This window comes from Musca domestica, unplaced genomic scaffold (genome assembly GCF_030504385.1).
Source record: "Musca domestica strain aabys unplaced genomic scaffold, Musca_domestica.polishedcontigs.V.1.1 13, whole genome shotgun sequence".
Classification (NCBI taxonomy): domain Eukaryota; kingdom Metazoa; phylum Arthropoda; class Insecta; order Diptera; family Muscidae; genus Musca; species Musca domestica.
The window spans coordinates 10115959-10130984 of record NW_026712172.1 but is presented as its reverse complement, the minus strand read 5'-3'; the positions used below and the strand labels follow the sequence as shown (position 1 = coordinate 10130984).

The window sequence follows — 15026 nt, the reverse complement described above, 5'->3', positions numbered from 1 at the left end:
ATGGTGTTCACAAAGTGAAAATATGAAAAAAAAAACGAATGTTTAAATGGAGAAATTGTAGGAAAAAGCTATAAATTTTCGGTTTGTTGATTTCAAAGGACTTTTGCAAAGTTCTGGCTCACGAAACTATAATAAACTAACACAGTGTATAAAAAATCCAAATCGGATGCAAAAAACCTTATTCACACCTGTTATGTGAAATTATAAAATGGTGCATACTTTTAGGTATATAAAGGAAAATATATTTTGCAGTATATTTAAGATATGAATACAATTGGTGAACTGAATTCAATATTATGTGATTGAGTGACGAAAATGGGATTCGAGATCTTTTAGTCGTCCGATAAGATATCAGAAAAATAAATATACAAGTGTAGGCCATTTATGATACTTACGCTTTTCATTGAAAAAACTTATTTTTAATCGAATAAATTTTAGAATAACAAAAAATAAAAAAAAACAATAGAAAAACTATTTTTGGCTTTGCATTTTTAAAGGACGCGCACACAATTTTGACTCAATAACAAGTAAAAAAAATTAAGGAAATAAAAAAGAGTAAATTAAATCAAGTAAATAAAATCCAAGTGTCTTTCAATCTATATTTGAAAAGTGAAAATACAAAAAAAAAAAAAAAACAACTAATGTTTGAATGGAGAAATTCTAGAAAACAGATGGAAATAAATCAATTTATTTAAAAAAAAAAAAGTACAAAAGGCCCTTGAAATTCCGGTTGGTTGGTTTTCAAAGGACTTTTGCAAAGACTCACGAAACTATAGTAAACTAAGACAGTGTTTTAAAAAAATCCAAATCGGATGCAAAAATTCTTAGTCACACATTTTATGTAAAATTATAAAATGGTGCATACTTTTAGGTGTATAAAGGAAAATGTATTTACAGTATATTTAATATATGACTACAATTGGAGAACCTGAATTCAATATTACGAGATTGAGTGGCGAAAATGGGATTCGAGTTATAATATTTCGGGCAAGTGTAGTCCCTTTATGTTACTTACGATTTTCATTGAATTGATGGTGTCTGCAAAAGTACAATATATAAAAATGTGTGTTATTAATCGAAAAAAAAAATTCGGAATAACAAAAAAAAAAAAAATAATAGTAAAAACAATGGAAAAAATATTTTTGGCTTTAGATTTTTAAAGAACGCTCGCACAATTCTGGCCCAATAAAAAAATGCTAAAGTAGACTAAAGCATTTTATTAAACAAAAAAAAGGAAATCGGAGAAAATACATCTTCACAAATTCTAAGTCTAAATATAAAGAGATGCATACTTTTAGTTTTCGTAACAAAAAACATATTTGCAAAAAATAAAATACATGAATACTTTGTATAAGTTAAGTTCGATATGACGTGATTAAGTGACTGAAGAAGAAATTAAATATTTCGGGAAAGTGTAAGCTTTTTATGGTCCTTTTTTCACTTAATTGATTGTGGATGGAAAATATGTCAAGCAGCGTGTTTTAAAGGAAATAATTTTAAAAGAACCAATAAATTAAAAAAGTCCTTTGAAAAATAGTGATAGTTTGTGGTTAGATTTTGAAGAGCCTTCAACAAAATTCTGTCTCACAAAGTTAATGTTGAAAAATTAAATATCAAAATCTGTTGCAAAATAAAATAAAAATAAAATATTAATATTATACAGAACATAGTATGTTGCATACTTTTTGGTGTTACATGAAGGTTTTAAAACTGCTTGTGGTGCATACTTTTAGGTGTTTTATTGAGCACAGTATAAATTAGTATTTAACTCCATCGTATTGTAGGTCTTTCTTATCAGTGAGCAAGTGTAAATATGCATTTTTAGGTAGTGCCAAACATACTACACCTACACCTTTTGAAGTAGACTTTGAAAATACCTAAAGACCTTGTTTTGAGTTTATAATTTCATATATATTGTGCCTTCAGTATATTTTAATAACCAATACAGATTGAGATGAAAAAACTGCAACAAATTTCGGACTGCTGTCATTTCTAAGCCACTCGTCCGACAGCTGTTAAAATTATTCCAGTGACAGCTCATTCTATTGTTTACAAGCGTTCAAACGCATTTTTGTTAAGAGTTTTCCAGAAAAAAAGTTATTCGTCATGGAATTCAAGCGTGATAGTGTGATTCTTTATATTTGGCTGGAAACCACAAGTGGCTATCGTTAGAGCACTCCAGCATTTAACTGTGAATAAATATTTTGTGTCTCGTACCATCGCTCGTTACCGTGATACTGGTAGCGTAGCTCGACGTCAAGGAAGTGGACGGAAGAAAACAGCAAAAAGAGAAGAAATGGTTCAAAAAGTAAAGTAGCGACTTGATCGAAGCCCGCGTCGAAGTGGCCGAAAAATGGCTCGTGAGCTGAACACAATATTCCATTCGGCAAATATTGAAAAATGAGCTCGGGGTAACGCCATTGAAATTTCAAAAAATGCAAGAACATACACCGCAACCGAAAGAAAATAGACTCAAAAGAGCCATAAAAGTTGCTTCGCTTGGCTGAAAGTGGTGAACTGCCGAATTTGGTTTTCTCCGATGAGAGGAGAGTTGGTAAGAGGTCAGCTGAAAATGTGCACATTCGGTTGGCCATCGGAACTCAAGCGCCGGCCATGGTGATGGTGTGTGCCGCCACAACAGCCGATGGTCGATCTCCGACCGTGGCATCAGAATAAATGCCGAATATTATCGCGAAAATATTCTGGAGGGTGTATTAAAGCGTGTAACGGTTTCATTGGACGTTTGAAGGTCATAATTCGTGCCCAAGGTGACCAATTCGGACAAATCTAAACTTATTCTAAATGATGGTGTGGGCCGCCATAACATCCGATGGTCGCTCTCCTACCGTGGCATCAGAATAAATGCCGAATATTATCTCGAAAATATTCTGGAGAGTGTATTAAAGCGTGTAACAGTTTCATTGGACGTTTGAAGACCATAATTCGTGCCAAAGGTGACCAATTCGAACAAATCTAAACTTATTCTAAAATTTGATGCTAATTCCGACATTTTTGCTTTCAGTCAATGAAATTAAAAAAAATAATATAAAAATTATGGCTTTTGACTTTGTCGCAGTTTTTTTATTTCAACCTTAATATTCTTGAGCAGCTTAAAATTCTAAGACGATTTAGCCTCGTCCCTCCGTCTGTTGTAATCACGCAAGAGCTAAAATTTTGCAAAGATCAGTCTTTTGTGTGCTATCTGGTCAAGTTCGAAGATAAGCTATATCGCACCACGATATCATATAGCCCCCATATAACGGTAACACCCCCCACTAATACCCGCTATTCGGTATTTTGATGATTTTAGTCACATTTTTCAATGGAATTGTCTGAAAATCCACATAAGGAGTTCGTTCTGAGTACTTTGCTTCCTGGAAGATAATTGTCTATATAAGTCCACGGTATCGTATAGCCCCCATACAACGGCACATCCCAATATTCGGTATATTGATGATTTTAGTCACACTTGTCAATTCAAATCCACATAAGGAGTTCGTTATTAGTACTTTGCTTCCTAGCTTCAGCGTAGAATTCTGCGACGATTTATCCATGTCCGTCGGTCCGTCTGACGTAATCACGCTAGAGTCAAAACGAATTAAGATCAGTCTATTGTCTGCAGGTAGGTAAAATTCGAAGATGTGCTATATCGGTCCACGATATTTTATAGCTCCTATACAATCGTACCTGCCGATTTTCTAAATTTTGATTATTTTATTCAATGGAATTGTCTGAAAATCCACATAAGAAGTTCGTTCTGAATGCTTTGATTCCTGGAAGAGATTTTTTCTATATAGGCCCATACAACCGTACCATCCGATATTCTGTATTTTGATGATTTTAACCACATATATCATTGGAATTGTCTGAAAAATCCACATAAGGAGTTCGTTCTGAGTACTTTGCTTCCAGGAAGATAAGTGTTTATATAGGTCCACGATATCGTATAGCCCCCATATAACAGTACCTAACGATATTCCTTATTTTGATGATTTTAACCACATATTTCAATGGAATTGTCTGAAAATCAGCACAAAGACTTCGTTCGTAGCACTTTACTCCCTGGTTGAATTGTCAATATAGGTCACGATACACGAATATTCCCTATATAACGGTACATCCCCATATTCGGTATTTCCATGTTTTTGGGCACATTTTCCAATGAAGTTGTCTGAAAATTAACATGAGAAGCTCCTTTGGAGCACTTTACTCCCTCAAATTGGATTCTCTAAATTGATCCACGATATCGTATACAACGGTACCTCCCTTTATTCGGATTTTTAATGGTTTTAGGGATATTGTTCACCGGAATTGTTTCAAAGTTCGTATTTAAAATTTGTAATGGGTATTAGAGACTACGACGGAAAATTATCTATGTGGGTTATTGTCTTCATATCGCCCACATATAACAACACCTCCCTTTATTCGGTATTTTAATGATAATAGCGACATTGTTGACCGGAATTGTTTCAAATTTCGTATTTCAAGTTGGTAATGGATAACGTGTTTCCTTTGAGCGGTATTTTTGGAAATTTTTCAAACTAAAAATGGTGGAGGATGTTAAAAGTTCGACCCGGCCGAACTTGGCTTCTTTTTCATTTGATAGAAGTTAATACTTCAAAATGTTTATGAAATTTCAAAAGAAATATTAAGGCTTTAATCAAAAATGTTTATTTGACACGAAATATGTTCTAGTTTTCCAAAGGACACTATAAAAGTTGTTTTCACAATTATTTCAATATATTATTATCCCGAAAAGCATTTCAAACTTTTTTTAAAATTTTTTGGAATTCGAAACGTTTCATCTTTAATTAGCTTTCCCCAAAAACATCTAGAAATGTTTTTAACAGAATTTAAGAAAGTATAAAAATATATTCATGAGATTCAGGTTATTTTAATTAATGTCTACTTTTAACCTGTTCCTGAAAGGAAATCCATGCAAATACAATATATAACGTCGAAAAAAGGGATTTATAAAATTATTTTATAAATTCATAACACATCTCTGACAATTCCATATACTATCCCGGAAACATATCATATTTCAAATACATACAATGTTTTTGGCTCTCGAAAAAAATTCGATGCATACTCTTAGGCTCACTCTTTCTTTCTCCCACCCTGCCAATAACAAATCTAGGCAAATTTAATAAAAAAAAAACGGCACAAAATCAATTTGCCCAAAGTCATTTACAAAACCAATTTAATTCTTTGACGTTTACGCCCCCTCTTCACTCTACTAAAGCTTTTGCGGATGCACACACCCTCTTTCGCTAGAAACATAGCTAAAATGTGTAAAACGTGTTTCATTTAAATCACGAAATACAATTTCACAACAAAATTCCTAGAAACAATTGTAACTTATTGTAAATGAAATGGAACATTTCATTGGAGACTGGCTACATATTTTCATAAAATTGTTGTTTGTCACAATTCCTGAGAAACGAAAAAATATTTCCCTTCCTCAATATTCTGTTTATTGTTGAAATATTTAAATTATTTGGAAATTTGTAGGAGCAACACGAGCTCATAAAACTATATTTGTGTTGAGGTTTATTGGCTAAAGTTTTTCGTTTTTTTGAAATATTGTATTGAGGCAATAACTATAAAGAAAACGGATTCATAGAAAAAGATATAGAAAAGGCGCACATACATTGAGTACAGGAAGTGAAAATAGCTTGATAAAATGGAATAATGTATTGAGAAGTCTAGATAACGTTCAATTCTACACGAGTCTAAATTATTTCATGTAAATAAAGGGATGATGTCAACAAGACATTAGCTTAAGAATTGGTATACATGGTGAGATAAAAAAACTGCAACAAAGTAAAACGCAATAATTTTTACATTTTTTTAATTTTATTGAATGAAAGCAAAAAATATCGGAAATAGCATCAAAGTTTAGAGTAAGTTTAGATTTTTTCGAATTTGTGACCTTTGGCACGAATTATGGCCTTCAAACGTCACACGCTGCCCGAATATTGCTCTTGCGGTATTTAGGTCCATTCCCGCCGAAGCGCTTGTTTAAGGTGATCGACACTTTTTAGTACCAACCTTGCTTTCCAAAATACTCCAGACACAATAGTCCAACGGATTATTATCCGGAGATTTTGGTGGCCATTGCGCGCTGGAAATGAAATGATTAACCTCATTTTGTAACCATTCTTGGGTGGCGCGTAATGAGTGCGATGGTGCTGAGTTCTGATGGAATGTCTAAGGTCTGCGGCCAAAATGTTTGCTTGTCTTAGGCTCTGATACACCCTCCAGAATATTTTAGCGATAATATTCGGCATTTATTCTGAATCCACGGTCAATTAATGCGAGCGGAGAGCGACCATTATGGCGACCCACACCATCATCATGGCCGGCGCTTGAGTTCTGGTGGCCAACCGAAGGTGCACATTTTCAGCAGATCTCTTTGGCAAGTAAACACGATCATTTTGTTTGTTTAGAAACTGCTGGACGACGAATGTTTTCTCATCGGAAAGTTCACCACTTTCGGCCAAGCGAAGCAACCCTTTAGCTCTTTTGAGTCTATTTCCTTTCTGTTGCGGTGTATGTTCTTGCACGGCTTTATGCCGAGCTCATTTTTCAATATTTGTCAAATGGAATATTGCAATATGTTCAGCTCACGAGCCATTTTTCGGCCACTGCGACGCGGGTTTCAACTAAGTCGCTTCTTTACTTTTCGAACCATTTCTGCTGATGTTGGTGTTTCTGTTTTCTTCCCTCCACTTCCTTGACGTCGGGCTACGCTACCAGTATCACGGTAATGAGCGATGGTACGGGACACAAAAGATTTATTCACATTTAAATGCTGGAGTTCTCTAACGATAGTCACTTGTGGTTTTTCAGCCAAATATAAAGAAATCACACTACCACGCTTGAATTCCATCACGAATAACTTTTTTTCTAAAAAATTCTTACCAAAATGTTTTTTACGCGTATAAACAGTATTATGGGCTGTCACTGGAATAATTTTAACAGCTTAGAAATGACAGCAGTCTGAAATTGGTTACAGTTTTTTTCATCTCTCTCTATTTGGATTTCCAATAATTAAAAAATGAATATTACACTTCCTTATTTCATAAAAGGAATTTACTTTTTTGCTGTTCTTAAATATTTAAATAATAAATTTATAAAAGAAAATTATAATAATAATTAGTGGATACAAATTAGAATTTTTATCAAAGGATGAGCTGGAAGATCCACCAATCCTCATCAGCGTTGTTTGCTTTTCCCTGGCGATATTCTCAGGAGTTATTTAAAATCAACTCCTATGACAACCTATTTTAATACATCATACGTTTTTAAACATACACTTCATTTTATCACACTTTTGTGAATCCAACAATGATTAAGAAGGTCACCACATTATTAAATACTATCAGCGCCACCTTGCGATATATAGTAGAAGAGATGCGTTGGGTCTTGTCTTCACTAAACAAAACTGTAATATTTCCCTTTTGTATAACTAATAATATCCCACTTTCTGCAAACTGGTATAACAAGAATTTATTCTCTACTATCGAATATAGAATAAAAAAACTGTAATATTACCCTTTACATATGTAAACTGTAATATTTTCCATCTGTGGAAATCACTCTAGCTTCCGAACTAAATGAAGTAGATTGATAAAATTTTACTCAAATGTATACTATGTCTGCAGGACTTTTGGTATAGCCCAATTTAACGGTACCTACCGATATTCGGTATTTTGACGATATTATTCACCGGAATTGTTTTAAATTTGGTATTTGAAGTTCGTAATGGATACTACAGCCTATGACAGAAAATTATCTGTGCAGGTCCACGTATTCATATAGCCCCCATAAAACGGTACCGATATTCGGTACTTTAATTTTAGCGATATTATTCACCGAATTTTTTTTATTCGAGTTTCGCATTTGAATATTGTAATGGTTTATGACAAAAGTTGCATATGCAGGTCCACGTCGTCGTATAGACACTAATATAACGGCTACATTCGGTATTTTTAAGAATTCAACAGAATTTTTAGCGAATTTTATTGTTTTGAAAATTGCCAAAATCGTTCCAAATGGTGGAGGGTATACCAAGATCGGGCCGGCCGAACTTACAGCTTTTTTACATGCTTGCTTTCATTCAATAAAAATTAAAGAAAAAGGTAAAAATTATGGCGTTTGACTTTGTTGCAGTTTTTTTTTATCTCTCCCTGTATACCCTCTGTAGCCATATGGCTGTAGAACTGAGGGCAGCCAGGTTTTTTTATATAAAAAATGCCTCAGTACACATACCACCGATTTTTTCCTTTATAAAAATGCCTTAGAATTAAATTCATACGTTTTTTCTAGAGAAAAATTCCTCGGTTTTTTTCTATAGCAAAAAATTCTTTACCACTGAGACCAGCTATTTTTTGCTATTGCCTAAGTGTCATCAGGCCTCCAATTTTTTATTGAATTTTTTTATTGAAATTCCTCAGACCTTCCTTTTATTGAAAGGCCTCAGACTTTTTAATGTTATAGAATGCATAATTATTGAAACATTATTTTTTTAATTGGAAAAAATGCCTTGGTACTGATTTTTTCAAATAGATCAAGAGTGCCTCTATGAATAAATGCTTCAGAACTCAGGCCACTGATATTTTTTTATAGAGAAATGTCTCCTCACAAAGGCCTCAGTTATTTTCTATAGAAAAAACGTCTTAGTTTGAATATCATTTTTTCTATAGAAAAAAAAAATGCCTCAATGCTTACACAAGATTTTTCTATAAGGATTAGGTTTCATTTCTGAGCCCTCTAATTTTGTTGAGATTCCTCTAATTTTTCAAATTTTTCTGTAAGAGGATAGATATTTTTTTGTATGATTAAAAAATAAAACCAGATTTTTTTCAATAAAAGGCCTTTCTCATTAAATACAATAAAAAATAATTTCTTTATTTATTTTTTCCTTCCTCATATTAAAAAAAAAATACCCTCAACAAATCATATTTTGCTTCCTTTATTAACCATTTTATCTTAACTTTCCACATGACTGCCTAGCGACTTAACAATGAATATCAGTCATCATTAACATTGAACTTTTCTTTCTTTCTTTTTTCCTTTCCTATGCTCCTTTCTAACAATGCCTTGTCGTGCCGCATGAATTACAGCTGCTGGAGTTGGAACAACGTGTGATAGAAGCCGAGGAACGAGCCGAAGAAGCTGAAGATAAGGTAAGTACAATGTCAGAAACATTAACTGTTAATAAGCTGAGAAAAAAAAAACACATAGAATTGAAAGAAAAATCAAAGTCAGTGAAAAGAACAAGGGATGAACTTTTAGAAAGCCTCACAAAATATATGCATGTAATACACGACGTCAAACATCTCAATATTTCTTATAAAAAAAGAAAATTTTGAACATGAGATTATTAACCAAATAATGTTAGGGAAACAATAAAGAATTGAGGTAACCCAGCAAGCAATGTGGATATTAGTTGGAAAGAACACAAAACACCTTTGATTGTCACATTTTGCTCGTCAACTAGGTTTTTCAAATTATGACCCTTCATTTTATAGTTGGACATGTACTTTCAAGTGCCGTTTTTATGATTTTAAAGAACATTACAGGTTGATATGAAAAAACTGCAACCAACTTCAGACTGTTGTCATTTCTAAGTCACACGTCCGACCGCTGTTAAAATTATTCCACTGACAGCTCATTATATTGTTTACAAGAGTACAAAAGCATTTTGGTGAGAATTTCCCAGAAAAAAACGTTATTCGTATTGGAATTCAAGCGGGATAGTGCGATTTCTTTATATTTGGTTGGAAAACCACAAGTGGCTATGGTTAGAGAACTCCAGCATTTAAATGTGAATAAATCTTTTGTGTCTCGTACCATCGGTCATTACCGTGATACTGGTAGTGTAGCCCGACGTCAAGGAAGTGGACGGAAGAAAACAGCAACATCAGCAGAAATGGTTCGAAAAGTAAAGAAGCGACTTGATCGAAACCCGCGTCGCAGTGGCCGTTCGGCAAATATTGAAAAATAGGCTCGGGATGAAGCCATTGAAATTCCAAAAAGTGCAAGCACTTACACCTCAACAGAAAGAAAATAGACTCAGAAGAGCTAAAGAGTTGCTTTGCTTGTCCGAAAGTGGTGAACTGCCGAATTTAGTTTTCTTCGATGAGAAATATTTCGTTGTCCAGCAGTTTGTAAACAAACAAAATGATCAGAATAAATGCCGAACATTATCGCGAAAATATTCTGGAGGTCGTATTAAAGTCTTGGGCATGCAAACATTTTGGCCGCAGACCACCATCGCACTCAGCACCACCCAAGAATGGTTACAAAATGAGGTTCCTCGCTTCATTTCCAGCGCACAATGGACACCAAAATCTCCGGATACCGATCCGTTGGACTCTTGTGTCTGGAGTATTTCGGAAAGCAAGGTTGGCACTAAAAAATGCCAAAGTGTTGATCCCCCCAAGAAAGCGCTTCGCCGGGAATGGACAAAATACCGCAAAGTAACATTTGGGCACGGTTTCATTGGCCGTTTGAAGGCCATAATTCGTGCCAAAGGCGACCAATTCAAACAAATCTAAACTTATTCTAAAATTTGATGCTATTTCCGACATTTTTTGCTCTCATTCAATAAAATATTAAAAAATGTAAAAATTATGGCATTTGGCTTTGTTGCAGTTTTTTTTATCTCGCCCTTTATACTTCCAAGTGCCGTATTTATGATTTTAAAGCACATTACTTGTTATCAGTTAAGTAAATACTAACTCATTACTTGTTGACGTACAGTTGGTCAATTGCTTATTTCTCTAGCCCTTATCGCTTATTTCTCTAGCGTTGACCAATCTTTTTCATTGTCAAATCCAATTTAACCCCTTCAGCTTTCATTCTTACTATGAAAGGCTCAACGAATGCCTGGAAGGTTTTATTCACATAATTTGTTAACTGTGTATCGTTGTAACATTTTCGTGATTTACTTCCCCTCAAACATAGATTTCAATCATTGCTTTTCATAGACAGCCACAAAAAAATCTGCATTTATGAGCTTATTTACGACCTGATGGCAATACGCCGAATATAAAGATGCGCAATTCTGTCAAGCCTATAGAAGTAAAAGACAGGGTTAATAAAAATATATGTCGGCCTCCATTAGAGAACAAGAGATTAGGGAGAGAAAAAGAAGTAATAAAATCAAGGACGCACACGTGGCGATAACATTAAATATTTCAAGTTTTATATTTGCAGCTGTATTTCAGTCAGTTCAGTGGCTGTGTCTTCCACAGGGAAAAAAATATTTAAAACGCCATTCAAACAGGATCTGCCGGGAGGATGTTGTTAGATAAATAAATAACAATTTTTGGAACACCATTTATGTTAGTATTTTTTTTTTTTTTTTTTTTTGTAAAACTCGTCATGTTTGCTAAGGACCAAACAAGAAATTTATATGTTCTGTTCTTGGCTTTTTAATGGCATGCAGGATGTAAACAGAACAACGGGATACATGTCTGGCCACTGACGCATCTTTGTGGTAAACATAATTTGGAAAAGTTCTTGTACAACCCGCTGTGCAAACATAATTTGTTTCGATGACGATTAAGGGATATGTTTTTTGGGTAAAATATTTTCAACATAATAATGAAGCAAAGGAGTTGGGATGTCATGTCTCCCCTACCCAAAGATTTATGGAAGGCATTTGCTATGCAGGGGGTAGATCATTCGCTCTACTAAAACCTACTGAGTGACTCAAAATCAGTATTGAGAAATTAAAATTACCTGCAATTCGTGCGTCGTATAAATTTCCGAATCTTTATAGCCCTGTTTCGGAATTCTTCATATGATTTTCGATAAATTTCCGAATCTTTATAGCCCTGTTTCGGAATTCTTCATATGATTTTCGATAAATTTCACTCTAAAATATCAGATTATTTTTATTATTTTTTTTTTATTATTATTTTATACTTAAATATTCTATTTTGTCAACCCATTACGCTGCATAAGTCCAACAGCCCTAGTGTCTTAAAAATTTGATGCATATGTTCCAGAATCCTTCCTGATATATTGTTAAACCTTTAAACCTTTCTTTCTCTAACTTCAAGATTTTATTTTTAATTTTTTAATTCATATATGTATCTTTGTTTTGGTATGTTGCTACGTTGGGCGCCATCGTGAGGACACCAACTCTTGTGTCCTATACATTTATTTTTTTTTAATTTAAATTTTTAATATCTTAGATATACTTCTACATTTTACGTTGGGCGCCATCTAGAAACCAAATAAATTAAAATTTTAATTCAATAACTTAATATCCTAATTTCCATTATTCAATGGGAACGTTCATTTATGTCCCTAGAGTACATATAGGGAAAATTGGTAACCTCTTCGGTTTTTGTGGCCGAAATCGTATCATTGGCTGAAAATGTTTTACATTATCATAATAAAACATAATAAAAAAAACAATAAAACATTTACAATTTTTATACCCTCCACTATAGTATGTGTATTATGTCTGCAGGACTTTTGGTATTGGAAATGGGTCATGTAGGTCCTCGTTTTTGGTGTAGCCCCCGTATAATGGTACCTCCGTTTTTCGGATTTGGTATTTGTAGTTCGTAATGGGTACTACAGCCTATGGCAGAAATATTCGTATGGAGGTCTACGTCTTCGTATAGCCCCCATATAACAGTAGCTCCCGATATTCGGTATTTTGATGATTTCATTAACAATATTCACCGGAATCGTTTCAATTCTCGTATTGGAAGATCTTGATGGATACTACAACCTATGGCAAAAATTTTCGTATGCAGGTTCACATCTTCGTATAGGCCCCATACAACGGTACCTCCCGATGCTCGGTATTTTGATGATTTTAGGGACATTAATCACCGGAATTGTTTCAAATTTGGCAGTTGAAGCTCCTAATGGATACTACAGCCTAAGACAGAAAAGTATATGTGCAGGTCCACGTCTTCGTATAGACCCTATATAACAGTACCTCCCGATAATCGGTATTTTGGTGATTTTAGCGATATTTTTCACCGGAATTGTTTCAAATTTGTTATTAGAAGTTCTCAATAGATACTACAGCCTATGACAGAAAATTGCGTTTTGGTATAGTCCCATATAAAAGTACTTCCCTATATTCGGTACTTTGATGATTGATGATGCAGGTCCACGTCGTCCTATAGTCCCTAATATGACGACTACATTTGGTATTTTTAAGATTTTAACAGAATTTTTAACGGATTTTATTTTTTTAAAAAATTGCCAAATTCGATCCGAGTAGTGCAAGGTATTTAAAGTTAGGCCCGGTCGTCGTAAAATTAGCTTTTTACTTGTTTTTAGTTTATATTTCTTTATTCTGGTATGTTGCTACGTTGGGCGTCAGCGTGAGGACACCAATTTTTGTATCCTATACATTTTTAAATCTCTATCGTAACAATGATCTGGAGTCGAACCTGAGATATTTGTAACTTTTGATAATATTCGATAAATTTCTTTTTTTTTTAATTTAAATTTTTAAAATCTTAAAATTAATTTCTACATTTTACGTTGGGCGCCACCTAGTAAATGTTAATTCAATAACTTAATATACTAATTTAAATTGCTCAATTCTCTGACCAGAATTCATCTCCCTAGAGTTATTTTTTTTTTTTGGCCAAATTTGTATCACTGGTCTATTTTGAAATCAAATCTGATTTTTTTGTAAATTTTGGTAAATTTATTAATAATTCCATACCTCGTTTGAAAAATACAAACACATAGCTGAAGTTGGCAAGATTCTTACCTTGAACGATAAATTAACCAGACGTTTAAAAGAAACAATTTGAGATAACCCGTTTCTTATTACTCCCTCAAGAATATTGCTACAAAGGATATATATGACGAAATGACGGTTTTAGACCCTATGTTCCTTTGGACTACATCCATTTTAGGACATTTGGAGGCAGTTTCGAGGATAACTGTCGAAGGTTGTGTCCGAGTTGGTCCAAACTTGCTAAATCGTAATAATATTACCAAACTTAGATCGAGTTTGGAGTTGGGTAATATCGATCCGCTCCTTCTGTTACCTCCCCCACTAAAGGTCAAAAGTTTCAAAGAAAATTATTTACCTCATACATCAAGGAAAGATCATCCAATTTTTAGCATTATTAGCCCTCTCCATGAAGTACTTCCCCCACAACGGGTAAAAATTTTGAATAATTTTGACTCTTATAAAACGCAAAATAAGCATCCGATTCTCTTCTCTTCAAATTTTACATCCCAACATTTCTCAATCAAGACATGGTATGTTGTGAAGATGGTAAATATTGGTCCACTACTTCTGGTACCTCCCATACAAAGATTCCAAATTGTGAATAACGAAAACGAGCATAAAATGCAAATTGAGCATCCAATTCTCTACAAATTTCACATATCCCGAAATTTCTACTAAAACAATATCTGCTGTGAAGATGGAATGTAAGGATCACTCCTTTTGGGACCGCCCCCTCCCCACCCCACCAAAGGTCGAAATTTGGAATATTCCAAAATCTCATAAAATGCGAAATAAGCATCTGATTCATTCTAAGCTTCGCACACTCCAATATTCCCACTTTCACCAAATCTGGTATGAAGATGAAATATATCGGTTCACTCCTTCTGGTACCTTCCTCACAAAGGGTCAAAATTTTGAATAATTATGTCCCTCATAATATGAAGCGATTCTTTTCAAACTCTCCACCAAAGATCTGATGTGAATATTAAATCTATTGGCGTACTTCTACTTGTACCTACCTAGCAAGGCATCAACTTTTTGAGTAACTATAACCCTTATAACTTGCAAAACAAGTCAGCGATTTTCATCAAACTTTGTGTATCTCAATATTTTGCTAAAAATAGATCAAACAAATATTTCGGCACATTTCTTCCAATTAAACTTTTGAATAACAAATTTTAACAGGTGTTCGATTTTTATAGAAAATATTCTTTTTTTTAACTTTTTATTGAAAAATATGCTGAGGCCTCAGCAAAGAGTTTTTTTAATCTATCATGAAAAGCCTTAC

At 33.9% G+C, this 15026-nt stretch overlaps 1 protein-coding gene across 2 annotated transcripts in view; it reads left to right on the top strand.

Moving 5' to 3' along the window:
* The window catches only part of LOC101890598 (uncharacterized protein CG43867), a 526338-nt gene that overhangs the window by 374003 nt on the left and 137309 nt on the right, over positions 1-15026 (top strand). For both annotated transcript variants that reach the window (XM_059118623.1, XM_059118622.1), the window contains exon 5: positions 9132-9194. In XM_059118623.1, coding sequence (XP_058974606.1) covers positions 9132-9194 — 63 coding nt within the window. The remainder of the gene's footprint in view (positions 1-9131; positions 9195-15026) is intronic.